Source organism: Planococcus citri, chromosome 5 (assembly GCF_950023065.1).
Source record: "Planococcus citri chromosome 5, ihPlaCitr1.1, whole genome shotgun sequence".
Taxonomy (NCBI): Eukaryota; Metazoa; Arthropoda; class Insecta; order Hemiptera; family Pseudococcidae; genus Planococcus; species Planococcus citri.
Window position 1 is genome coordinate 60362800 of NC_088681.1, and position 14112 is coordinate 60376911.

Genomic DNA, 14112 nt, shown 5'->3' on the forward strand with positions numbered 1-14112 from the left:
AAGTGACCAATAAGTTATTTAATAGGAATCTTCTGTCCATAAAGAAGCCAGGTTAATGAAAATTTTCGAAATTTTTTCATTATTTCTGGTACCTCAACTGGCTCGACATGCAATGTCGACATGTTGATGTAAAATTCGATGCTCGAAATTTACATCCACAACTATGTCGACCAATTTTTCAAAATTAAAATTTCTGTTTCAGTGTTTAAAAGCTCAGTAAACATTTGAAAAGAAGATCTTTGTTTGAAGGGAGAAAAATTTTTTAATGGATTTGATAAAATTATTCACTTTTCCATAGTTTGGAGTTGTTGAAGTTATGTCAATGTCAAAGTCGATCGTCCACAAATACAGTGAGTTCCGCTTAATGTGGGCGCGTTGGTCCAAAGCCTGTTCAACTCTATTAAGCGAAAAACTCTAATAACCGATGCGAAAAAAAATGCAAAATTCCAAATTTTGTTGAAGTTTCATCACTTTTTGATGTTTTTTAAAGGCGATTTCAATAATTTTCTGTTTTTTAGCTACAGTTAGTCTTTTAATACCCTTTGAACACCTTTATTTACAATTTTTATAAATTTTTACAAAAATTTCACCATCTCCTGCCAATTTTCACTAATTTTAACACGTTTTCAACATTTTTTCATCCAATTTTTGTCAAATTTTGCTGAAATTCATGATTTTCTCTAACTTTTAAAGATTAGTCCACTCTATTAACCAAGTGCAATGCTCATTTTCACTATTACATATAAGCGATAAAACTTGCATGTAAAATGATGCAAACGTTCCGTTTTAACCCATTTCAACTCTATTAAGCGAATTTCTCTATTAACCGACAACACATTAAGCAGAACTCACTGTACATCGACACTAACATCGACAAAATTTTCAAAGATTTCTCTTTGAAAAATTAAGTTGATATTGTGGATGTATTGGTCGATGTCCAATTTCACATCAACATTAACATCAACATGTCGTCGACATGAAAATGTATTAGTTTAGTACTCTTAGATAACCTATTGCACCTTTCAGTATAAAGAGTTTAATGTTCAACTCTATGTATAAAAAATATTAGTTTACAAAGTCATCTTCGCTGTTTATTGACATGACGAATACAGTTGACATTCAAAGAATTACCCGTATTTATGACGAAATAAATAAATACAAATAATGATGCTATTATACATTATTTTTAACAGTGTGTACACATTTTTTAGAATTTTTTCAAAAAAAACGACAAAACATCATATTGTTGGTGAATGATTTTACCCCTCCCACTCCTCACATAGAGTCGAGATCAAAGGAGGAGTATCGATAAGGCCATTTTTTGGGCCTGGACAGTTATTGACTTAACCACTCTTAAAATATTGTAATAAATGCCCCAAATACAAATCCGTGGTTAGTTAACTCAAAATGACTATTTTTTGGTCTCCAGGGGTTCCCAAAGTTGCAAATGAAAAAATAATTTTAGGAACCACTGAGTATTATCTTCAAAAACTTTTTCAGCGTAATATATCTGTTTGAACCTAATAAACGTTATCCGAGGTGATTCTTCTATTTTGGACCCTCGGGGGCAGAAATTGGGAGGGTTTTGATTTTTTGAAAATTTTGGAACCACCATTTTGAACCTACCCCTTTGAACCCCGCTAAAAAGCTTTTTACAATTTATTAGTATCTGAAAGACCTCCATCCTACCAAAATTTGAACTCAATAACATTTTGCACTGGTACTCAAAAATGCAATTTTCCAATTTTTTGTAATTTCAATATTTTGGCAACCCCTGGAAAACTAGAAACTTGCGATTTGCGCCAAAAGTAACATTTTGAGGTATAATACATATTTAATTATCCAAATGAAAAAGTTTAATTAAGCTCCCTGCATATTCGTAATTATTTTGAACCCTTTTTTTAGAGCCCCCCCCCCACTTTAGGCACCCCTAAAAATAGGCGTTTATGCATATTTTTTCAAACAAATTGAAAAATTTACATTTGAAACACACTAGCAAGTGCTCGATAATTTTTCATTCGATTTTTCCAGTAACTTTCAAAATTGAGTTAACTATTTTGAGTCAAATTCCGAGATTTTGCTCTTCGAAAAAACGTTAAAATCGCGTTTTCACGATTTCAACGAAGTAAAATCTCGGAATTTGACCCAAAATAGCTCAATTTTGAAAGTTACTGGAAAAATCGAATGAAAAATTATCGTCGAACGTACTTTTGTAGATCGATCTGGTGAAATTTTGAAATTGAAATTTTCAAGAAGAAAGTTTGCCTGCAAATTCATTTTTCAAAAATAAGGTTTCCAAAAAATTCAAAATTTTTTCTGCTTTCAAATAATGTAATGTTGAATGCATCAAAAGAACAAAAAAAAGTCAAGTTGGCCACATTCAGGGCATTTTGATTTTACTTTATAAAAGCGTTTCATGCGCTTCTCAAGTTTGTTTTTCATTCAGCTTGGCCTCGTTTGCTACCATTAATTTTTCAAGACAAGTTTCGTATTTTCTCGTAACCTTTTGATATGTACTTTAATCAACGTAAAAATTTGTACCTACCTGGAGCAATTATTTCAGATCATTTGAACATTTTCTAGCTAATTTTTTGTGCTTAAAAAGGCTGCAACACTGATTTTTACCACATCTAAACAGTCAATCATTCGATTTTTGTATTCTAAAAAGGTGTCTAACATTTCGAGACAATCGTATGATCTTTCATCATTTTCGTTTTCTTTTTATCTCTCATCGTCCTTCCATTTAGAGAATGATTTACGAAAAAAAAAAAAAAAAAAAAAAATACAAACCATATATTTCCAATTTGCATCAAGTACCTACAAACATTCTTAATTACAATAACAGTAGGCATAAGGTGAATAAGGTTAGGAAGGAAAAAAAATTGAACATAATAAAACAAAGTAAATGTAGGTAACTAAAATTTACAAGATACATTTTTTAAAAAAATGATAAAAATGAGCGGAAAACGATTTGTATCTAATAATCTCATATACCAGAAGACCCCTAGAATCTATCACCAAACGAGTGAATACTTTTTCGAACATTCAATCAAAAATATCGTATCTCCACGCGTAGTAATTGTAAAATTTCAAAATTTGATTGTAAGACGAAAAATAGCGTAAAACAATTTGTAACTAAACCCGTAGGATACCGAAAGCTCCCTAAGATCTATCACCAAATGAGTGATGAATAGAGTTTCGAACATTCAATAGTAATATGTCCACAGGTACGAATCGTATGACCTTAAAACTTGATCATAAGACGAACACCCCCTCTTCGATAAAACGCGTCGTACTGAAGGTGTTGACATCAGCCGATTTTTAAAATCGTTGCACTGATCAACGTTATCGAAAACATAGCTGATAAATGAAAGAACTTCTTCAGATTGGTAGGAGAAAAGCCGACTCAAACAATGATCCTCATCGATAAAAGACAACCGCAGTATTTGCTGTTTGAAATTTCTAGCTTCTCGCGTCTCAGGGAAACAAAAATCCACAAAATTGTTCAATTCGTCGTAACGCATTTCAAGCAACAACGAAACACACTGACGACGGCCTGCTCCGTTTTCGGACATGATTTTCAACTTGAATTCGGTCATTTCACTTTCATTTTCAAAACACAGGTTCATAATTTGTTGAAGATTATCTGGTCGTATGCCTGAGATCAAATGAGACCAGCAGTTTTGCCAAAATGTGTTCCTCTGCTCTAACGTGGCCGATGACAGAATAATCAATAAGAATCCAACGAATCGTTCATCAATGACTGAGCCCAATGACTCTCGGAATCTCAAGCTTGAACGACTATCATCAATGGCAGAGCGCATATCTCTAAACAATCCGATGTTACGTAGAATATTCGCCACAATTGACTGTTTCATATCAAGCGTAATATCGTTCCAAAATTCCGAACAAAAATACGACCAGTTCTCGGGCTCTTCTCTCAAATCCTTATCAAAAGCAACAGCCTCACGTTTCAACATCGCTGCAGTTAGACTGCTTAGTGTGTCTACATTCATTCTGTTTCCAATATACCTCCAAGTAGGTAGAATGAACCTTTCGCAGCAAAAATCTTGTTTCCACAGGGTTCGTATCAATTCGCAACCTTTTTTATTCACAAATTCATCGAGTTGTTGATCGTTGAGTTTTGGTAAAATGAACCTAACAAACGATTCTACATCACGTTCATAAAGCTGAAAAGCTTTTTTCAACTGATGATTCGAGGGTATTTTAAACCAAAAGTACTCCACAGAAGGTCTATTATACCGCATCGAATTATCAAACATTCGTTCAATGATCTGTTTACTTTTGGGTTCTATTTTATTCAACTCTTTTTTGAGATAACAAACCCAGTAATACAACTGAGGCGATTCGGATAAAGTAAGACCCTTCAAGCTGACATTTCCTTCTAATGACCGCCAAATTCGCTTAATATGGTCTTTGAAAAAATACGTACAAGCTATAATGAATTTATCAGGCTCGAAAATTTTATCACAAACTGTTCTCACATAATCAATGGTGCCATCGTAATCGCCTGCAAAATCGGTGAAATATTCCAAAATGGAGTTCGGATGATGGTGATGATATTTGAACATTCGCTCGTAATGGCAATTTATCCAATTTTCCATCGAAGGTTTGAATCTTTTCACGTATTTTTCGATCAAGTTACAAATGGTCGATGGCAAATCGGGAAGTACTGTTTTTAATGTGATTTCACATCGATTAGGTTTGAATTTTTTCAGGTTTGAGCGATATTTATTCACTTCACAGCGCCATATTTCGATGCTAACGGCGATTGCTGATAGTTCTACCAATGTTACTGGAGTGGGATGAACGATATCGTATACGTTTGATGCTACTTCATCCATGTCTAGTTCTTGGTTCTACGTACTGCACTGAACTGTTGATTCGTACCTAAAATCGTTACGATCGAATTAATGCGACGAAACGAAAAGGTTGCTTTCATGAACGATTGGTTAATGAAACAATATTGAGATATAGGTAGGTAGCTATGTACACAAACAGTCAAACACAGAAGATTTCTGCTTGGTAGGAACCTGATATGTGCTCTTTGTGCTGAAACTTTTCACGTGAAAATTTTTCAAATTTATTCACTTTCATTTCTTTCTCAGAATTCAATGCCCGAAAACACAATTATTTTTCAAATTTTTTGATTATCTGATCATGACAACATTTTGATATCGATATCAAATTGAGTCAACATAAAATCATTTAAGATTAATTTAAAGATACATATTTTGCATTTAGCATTAAAGTTCGATATATCACTCGACTTTTCACGATTTTTCAAAATTTTGGTTCCCTTTTTTAGGTACAGGGGACCATTGAGGGATTGCACCCAAAAAATACGCTCATATTCGTACTCAGCGACCTCAAAAACATACCATTCGATATATCACTCGACATTTTCAAGATTTTTAAATGTTGGCCCTCTTTTTGGGGCACAGCAGGGAATTGAAGGGTTGTATCAGAAAAAATAAGTTCATATTCGTACTCAGCGACCTCAAAAACATGCCATTCAATATATTACTCAACTTTTCACGATTTTTCACAATTTTGGGACACAAAGGGACATTCAGGGGTTGGGCTCAAAAAATACGCCCATGGAAATTATCGAGAATTTAAAGATTTACTTTTGAACGCCTCAGCAATGAGACTATGAGACTCCAAAGCAGGGCTTGTGTCCATTTTGGCACCCCACCCCCTCCAAAAAAATAAGTACTAAAAATTTTGAAAAAGTAACCAAAAAAGTGACAAAACGTGAGCAAAATATATAACTGCAGAATAAGATCACCCCTTATCCTTCTCCCAGAAAAAAAAAAACAGAACACATCGCAATTGAAATGTTTGGGTTAAGGAATGGCTTTTGGCGATTTCTGGTAAAAAAGCGAGACATGTGGACAATTTGGAAACGTTCTGCAAAAATACTATAATTTTTAGCAGTTCCTTTGGAGTGGAAATTTTTGACAATTGTTGTCAAAAAGGGAAAATTTGACAATTTTAGCAAATCGAGTAGCAGTTTTTTAGAATTATTGGCAAAAAGAATTAGGTATAATTTTTTCGGACTTTTTTCAAAAACTTTGACTTGGATTAATTTTTATTTTTTAGATAAAAAAAGCGAAAATTTTTGATTACTTCGGCATATATTATGTATTCAAACAAAGGAAAGCAAGCATTTAAAAATGCTGAAATGAAAAAATTTTAGGAAATTTTCGGTAAAAAAACAAAACTTTCTACAATTTTTTACTTTTTGAATTACAGAAAAACGACAATTTCAGCATTTTGCAAAAAAAAAACTGGAAACTTGATTTTTTCGAAAAAGCGAGAATTTTTGAAGATTTCTTTTGGCAAAAAGAAAGACTGAATTTTAACAAAAACAGCGTTTTTTGGCAAATTATAGGCAAAATAATGATATTTTTTTCAACATTTACAGCTAAAAAGGCAGACTTTGAGGTAAATTTTTGCAACAAAATTGATCATTTTCAGCAAAAAACGAAACCATTTGCCAATTTTGAAAAAGATCAGACTGACTTTGACAATCAGCTTTGAAACTTTTGACCAACATTTTCAAAACTACTCTCAATTAAGTACAGAGCTACTGCTCAATTATTTTTTCCTAAAAAAAAAGTAGGTAACATTAGTAGCCAAAAAATTTCGAAAAAGTAAACAAAAAATAAGCATAAAAATTCACAAAACGCGAGCAAAACCATTCAATACAGAAAAAAAAATCCCAAAAAGCTCGATCGAGACTTCAATACAGCCAAAAACGAGGATTTTACATTGTAACACTTTGTTGAAATTTTTGTCAAATAGTCGGATTATTTTGCAATTTTTTGGTAAAAACGGTGATAATTTTTGGCAATGTTCAGAAAAAGCGAACCAGAGAAGGTATTTGGCCAATTTCTGAAAAATGTAACTTATTTTTTTAGGATTTTTTGCAAAAAGGCAAAAATTTCAAGCAATAGGTATTTATTGAGACTTTTGGTGCAATTTTTACAAAATAAGTGAGATTTCTTCGAATTTTTTAACAAAAAAGCGACAAAATGTTTAGTAATTTTTGGTCAGAATTGAAATTTTTTGGTACCTAATGTTGACAGAAAGCTTAACGTTTCGGAGTCAAGTAGGTATGTATTGGCAAAAAATGAGATTTGGACAGGGCTTATAGCAACCGTAGCTCTAAAAAGGCAATAGGTACCTACGTAACCAGTAAGATTGAGAAAAATTGAATTTATGAAATAACAAGAAGTGCAAAACTAAATCTATTCAAGGTTTCCTTATAATGGCAATAAACCTTGTTAAATAATAATAATAAAAAAAATTGATATCATGTTAATCAACGTAAAAACTTACACCAGGAGTAATTTTTTCAAAACTTTTTACCATAAAATTAAACATGACAGAAAAATATTATTTTTCTAGCTAATTTTTTGAGCTTGAAAATCTGGCAACACCGATTTTTACCAAATCTTTAAAAAGAATGTAATCAATATACAGGCGATGATTTGATTTTTGCATTCCAAAAAATAATATTTTGAGGCAATCGTATAATATTTTATAATTTTTGTTTTCATTTTACATATCTCATGGTCCTCTCATTTAGAATTATTTTCCAAAAATAAAAAAATACAAATCATTTTTATTTTCAATTTACTTAAAGGACAAATATTCTCAAAATTACAATAAGAATCATTAGGTAGAAGAGGTTCTGAAGAAAAAATAAAAACTAAACACAATAAGTAAAACAAACTAAAAGTAGGTAACTCAAATTTACAAAAAAAAAATACAAATAAAAATGGCATAATGAAACAATTTATAAGTACCTAACCTCATACCAGAAGTCCCCTAAAATCTATCACCAAATGAGTGATTGCTGATATTACATTTTCGAACATTTAATTAGGCATATTATCAACCGCAGCATATGTAACTAAAAATGTGCATATTCTAATTAACAGCAGCCACTTCAAATACGACGAAATAAATGAAAGTCGACGAGTGATTGAAATAGAGAAACAAATAATATATTCAAATAAAACAAACAACTCGTAATTAGCAAAAATCAGTAGGAACACCAAATTGACATTATTCACATACAACGAACAAACAGCAAGTGCGATGAGTCGAATAGACGCTATATGCACGTCGTAGGCTTAAGGCCTGGTTTACACGTAACAAGTAACCACAGATAGTTAAGCGGTAGGGAGCGCAGCCTAGCGGCCACCAACACTCCCTCCCTGCGCTCGATAGCGCTTAAATAACGTATTTACAGCTTAAATTATAAATTCAGGTAACAAAAACAAATATCGAAAACGTACAAATAAATCACAAAAATAAAAAATTTTTTTTTTCATCTTCGGGTAATCAAAATAATACTAGACAAACACAGAATACAAAAATCGGGTAAAATTCAGTCTCTCGGATACGCTTGTTCTAAAAGCGGGTGATTTCCCAAAGGTCTATCCGGAGGATTATCTTTATCGGAGTCGGATTCGGCGCTCGATATGTAATCTTCGCAAACGCCTTCGTCGAACTCTGCGGCGGCTTTCTTATGCGCCTTGTTGCGCTTTTTCGCTGCTTTCGCCTTATGGCGTTTCTGTTCGGCGATTGTCATCCGTTCTACGCGCAAAATATCGTACGTCCGTTGCGGTATTTCTTTCAGCGTCAGGTTGTGAACTCGGGATAAACGTAACATAAATTCTAGTGCACTTAGCACCATGTCTAAATCTCCAGGATCTGTGAACAAACGGTTAGAAAAACACAAGCATATTTCTTCATTAGTAAAGGAAATCGGGCGAGTAGTTGAATCAGGTATTTCGGGTGGACAAAATCGGGAAAAACTCATACTACACTCAACAATCTGTCTCTCAGCTTCTGAAACGCTTCTCTCGGTAACGCTTTAGTCAGGATATCGGCGTCTTGTTCGGCGGATTCTACCCATTCAAGTTTCACTTTATTCTTAATCACGTAATCGAGAATTGTGTGAACTTTAATTTCAGTCAGGTGTTTCAGTTTCGGGGATCCGGGTTTGTTAGTACATTTCAGGGATGCTGTATTGTCTCCGTAGATTAAAATCGGGTCAAGACGTTTTCCGGTAGCTCTTCTAACGGTCTCGTTAACTCCTACACTTTCGAGAAGGCAAGAATTAATGGCAACATATTCAGCTTCGCAGGTCGAATTCGCTACGGTACCTTGTCTCTTGCTGGACCACGTTACTAGATCTCCATTCAAACGAACTAATACTCCGGCTGTTGACTTTTTCGTGTCATCTCAGTCACCAAAACTGGCATCGGAATGTCCAACAATTCCTTTCTGGGTTCCAGTATATTTCAGGCCAAGTCGGGTAGTGCCTTTCAGGTATCGGAAAATCTGTTTTACAGCTTGCCAATCAGCTTGAGTCGCCGCTACAACGTAAGGTTAAGCTAGGTGTGGGTGTAATTAGGTGCATATGTGATGCGCTCTGTGAAACAGGATTACAAGTCGGAAAAATCGAAATTGATTTTTTTTTGCTTAATTGTTAGAGGACTTCATTCCAAACTTTTTGAGATAAAAATATCGAAAATTGGTTGAAAAATACCTGAGACACGGCGCCTCAAAGTTTTAATTTTGGAAAAATGCTTTTTGAGAAAAATCAGTTCAAAGTTTTTTTGTGTTTCCGAGCACATATTATTTTTTTACTTCAAAACCACTTTACATATCGCTCTGAAATTTCAATATGTGTATCCTGGGTACCATGCGATGCTGTAAAAAAAAAATACGTTATATGGATGGATGGTTCTGATATTATGCAAGGCATGCATAAATTCATTACTTACAAAAGTAGGAAAATGACGCAAGAAATTTGAAAAAAAAAAAAAACGTAAAAATGTGTAAAAAATGATAATTTTACAAAAACTCACGACTTGAAACAGAAATGAGTGAAAAAAATTTTTTACAATTTTTGCCAGCAGCTGTACTCGAACCCGCAACCTCCGGCGTGCCAAGCTGTCACCAGCCACCAAAAACATTTTTGAAAATGGGTTTTCTAATGGTATACAACTAATTTTACTGTGAAACTAACATAAATAACAGGAAAGGGCAGAAAAACATCACCAAAACATGATTACTGACTTGTAATCCTTCTTAAAAATCTGATATGCGCTTTTATAACACATAATTATGGACGTTCTAACCAATATTTTGCGCTGAAAATTTGTACACAAGTTCTTAGAAGTGTGTTCTTTCAAAATATAACAAAACTTGAAAATTGATATTTCTCATCATAATCCGATTATTTTAATGTACTAAAAAATTTTATTTTCCGACTTGTGGTCCTATTTCATTTTGGCAACAGAATTTTTTGGCAGAAAGCAAGAATTTTTTTTGGAAATAAGTTAGGAGTTTTTCACAATAGGCTACTGATAAAAAAGGAACTTCTTTACAATTTTGACATAAACAAGATTTTTTTGACAATTTAGGCAAAACCATAACTTCATTGCATTAGAAAATTCAAAGACATATATTAGGATAATTTTGGCAAAAGCAGGAATTTTCGAGAATTTTGGCTACTAACAAAGTTTTTTGGTCATTTCTGCAAAAAATATTACGACTTTTTTGATAACATCAAAAAACAGATATTTTTCGACAATTTTGGCAAAAAAAAAAGACTTGAACTTTTCTGGCACTTTTGACAAAAGTTGGGATTTTTAAATAATTTTTTCAAAAAAGAAACTTCTGTACAATATTGGCAAAAATGAGACCATTTTGACGATTATTCTTTCGATGAGATGTTCTTTTGTGGAGGAGGGGTGCAATTTCAACTGCCTTCCTTCTGCAGAGTTCTTTGCAGCTGCAAAAAATTACCTGCTTTTCCAACACATGTTGACATCGTATAATCACTGCAGTCACTACGGTTTCTCCCCCCCCCCCAATTAAGCAGAGAGCATAAAATTTGGCATGTACAATTCAAACAGAGCTCCAAATGGTTTTGGTAGAGGGGGTTCAACTACTTAACCCTTCCTCAACACCATCAACGTGCCAAAAAAAAAACGCTTTTCAGTTTTCTCGAACAAAATTCGCTCGAATTTAGCTTAGTGTTGGGCTGAAGGAATTTGAGTGGGGATGCCGTTGACTAAAAATTTTCCAGATAACCAGATATGGAGAGGGAGGAGGGCGAGGGACATTACCATGGAAAAGCCAGGCTGCTTGAAAATGCGATGTTTTTTTTTCGATTCACCTTTCTCCGCACAATAAAACAAACTTGATCTAACTCAACATTAAAAAAAAATTATAATACATAGTAAAAAAGTGTATTTACAACGCATAAGTAAGTAGAAATTAAAAAAAATATCAATGATTCCTAAGATAAGTTCGCTTAAGTGCTGCAACTTCTTTATCACTTCCCAAACACCATAACAAAAACTGATACAAAGAAGGTTTTTTAAATAGGACATCAGGACGTTCCCTACTTTCAGGATCAGACATTAATTCTATCAAATATTTTTTTATGTGCTCTTTCATTTGCAGTGCACATTGTTCGGTCAAAGGAAACACGTCGACGAATTCCATAAGCGCTTTGAAAGGCACACTCCAGGATAAAATATAACTCGATAATTTAATTTGATTTGCAAGTGACGACATAAGTTGATTTTTGAAATCTGTCGATAGATCAGCGTTGTTAAAAGCATTGTCGACAAATAAACGAAATTTTTCTCCCTTCTTGATAATATTAGGATTCAACGAGGTACTCTGGCCCAGAAAAGATGACCGCAGTATTTCTTGTTTGCAAATTCTCGCTGTTTCACTATCGGGATTACAAAAATCCACCAAGGCATTCAGTTCGTCGAAATCAGCATTCAGCAATAATAAAACACAACGCCTGCGCACAATTCGGCTTCTAGCCATTACGTTTTTCCTGAATTCAGCGATCTCTTCTTCGTTTTCAAAACACAGTTTGATTATACGTTGTAATTCTCCGACTCGTGCCCCTTTGATCAAACTACGCCAACAGTTACGCCAAAATGGCTTTTTTTGCTCAAACGTGGCACATGAAAGAATAGTCAACAGGAACTGGACATATCTCGCCCAATATGTAGGATTCATTAAATAAAGTCGGGACATTCTTTGGGCTTCAAACAATTCGTTCCTCGATAGAACACTTTCCGCAATCGAAGGTTTCAAATCGGCATTAATGTTGTCCCAAATCTCAGAACACAGAAACGACCAATGCTTCAGCGTGCTACTTGAATACCTTTCAAAGCCACCAGCTTCACGTTGAAACATTTTCGAGATCAGATTTGCTAACGTATTGTCGTTCACTCTGCTTTTGATGTATTTCCAAGTTGGTAAAAAGAGCCCTTCATCGTGATCATGAATTCTCGTCGACAGAATAATCATAAATTCGCAACCTTTCCTATCGACGAATTCGTTGAGCTGTTGATCGCCGAGTTTTTGTAAAATGAACTTCAAAAATGAGTTTACATTACGGTCAAATAGATTTAAAGCTCTTCGTAATCGCCTTCGCAAAGGTATTCTAAACCAAAAGTATTCCACCGATGGTCTATTGTCAGGAAGACATTTATCAAACATAAGTTCGTCAATAGAAGAAAGTGGTCTTGGGATGGAAATCTTATTCAACTCATTCTTCAGATAACAAATCCAGTAATACAATTGCGGATGCAGGTCAAAACGAGCATCAGCTGCGATGTTCATCTCTGTCCGCACATTCGGCCAAATTCGCCTGATATGGTCTTCGAAAAAATAAGTGCAAGCTATTCTAAATTTTTCACATTCATTCAAGAAGGTACAGTGCATCAAACGTTTGGCTGTTCTGGTATGATGAATGAGGCCATTGTGATCGCATACGAAATCATCAAACTCTTTTAAAATTTCGTTCTTACAACGGTCACGAGAAGGAGAAACTTTGTCATAATGGTGATTTAGCCAGGACTTTAATGAGCTACCAAATTTTACAACGTATTCGTAAATCAACTCAAAAATCACCGAAGGTAAAATAGGGAGCATGGATTTCAACGAGTTACGTTCAATTTTGGGATAAAATATGAACAATTGACCATTACGATAATAGTCCACTTTACAGCACCATACTCCAAGACTGACTGCGATCGCTGAGAGCTGTTTCAACGATACAGGAGTCGGATGAAAAATATCGTACACTTCGGAAATGCTTTCAGTCATGTGTAGTCCTTATTGGCTGCAATCAATGTTGATGCGAACCTGAAAGGGTAATGATCGAATTATTCGATGCTGCGAGATGGTGAGGGGGCGACTATAACATATCATCGTATTTATGCACATCAGTAAATCTATTCCACATGTTCACAATTTTCTGCATAATCTTGTGAAATTTTTTAATAATTTCAAGCAATCTGAGACAGTGGCGGATGGATTAGGGCCCAGGGGGCAAATCGTAGCAGAAGGACCCAAAGTCAAATTTTTCATGTACTTCAAGGAGCAAACGCATACATAGATAGCATGAAAATATATTTATTTGAGGATATTATTTTATTATTGAAATTTCTTTAGAATATTTTTCGTAATAAAAATTGAATTAGCCTGAGCGAAACAAGGGCAAAAGCTTTTGAAAATTTATGCACAATGAAAAGAAAACGTTATTTCTGATGTGTGAGATTATTTTCCTGGTTTCAATATTTGAAATTTGAACAAAAATTTAAAAAAAAAATCCAATTCCAGGAAAGAAAATTGGCTCCAGTGAAGCGAGAGTCAAAGCTGTTGAAATGTTCTAATTTCAAGAGGAATTAGAAACTTTTTTTATGCACAAAATTGATTTTTCTGGATTTACTACTCTTTTCATTTTGGTGAAAACTTTTTATAAATAGTTTTAGAAAAATAGAGTTAAGTGGCCCAGTGGCCCTAGCGAAATGAGGGCAAAAGCCATGAAAACTCATTTTGTAATAAAAATGTTTTTGTAAAAATAAACAAATAAATTTTACAAATGGAAAGACCTTCATTTTTAAGTTGAATTAAAAAAAATTTTGCTTTCCAAAAAAATTTTATTTCTTGCAGAAATTGCTAAAAATTATGAAACAGTTGTGGTTTTTTTTTGGTTACTAAAATTGTGAAAAAAGATTTGTTATT

The 14112-nt window shown here is 33.9% G+C and overlaps 1 protein-coding gene across 2 annotated transcripts in view; it reads right to left on the reverse strand.

Annotated features, from left to right (window-relative positions):
• Positions 1-2827: 2827 nt before the first annotated feature.
• LOC135849442 (uncharacterized) overlaps positions 2828-14112 on the reverse strand; it is a 53346-nt gene continuing 42061 nt past the window's right edge. Inside the window, exon 2 of one of the 2 annotated variants that reach the window (XM_065369886.1) lies at positions 2828-4911. In XM_065369886.1, coding sequence (XP_065225958.1) covers positions 3207-4865 — 1659 coding nt within the window. In that variant the 5' untranslated portion in view covers positions 4866-4911 and the 3' untranslated portion in view covers positions 2828-3206. Of the gene's footprint in view, positions 4912-11287; positions 13231-14112 lie in introns of those variants that run through there. The other variant, XM_065369885.1, reaches the window with a different exon arrangement.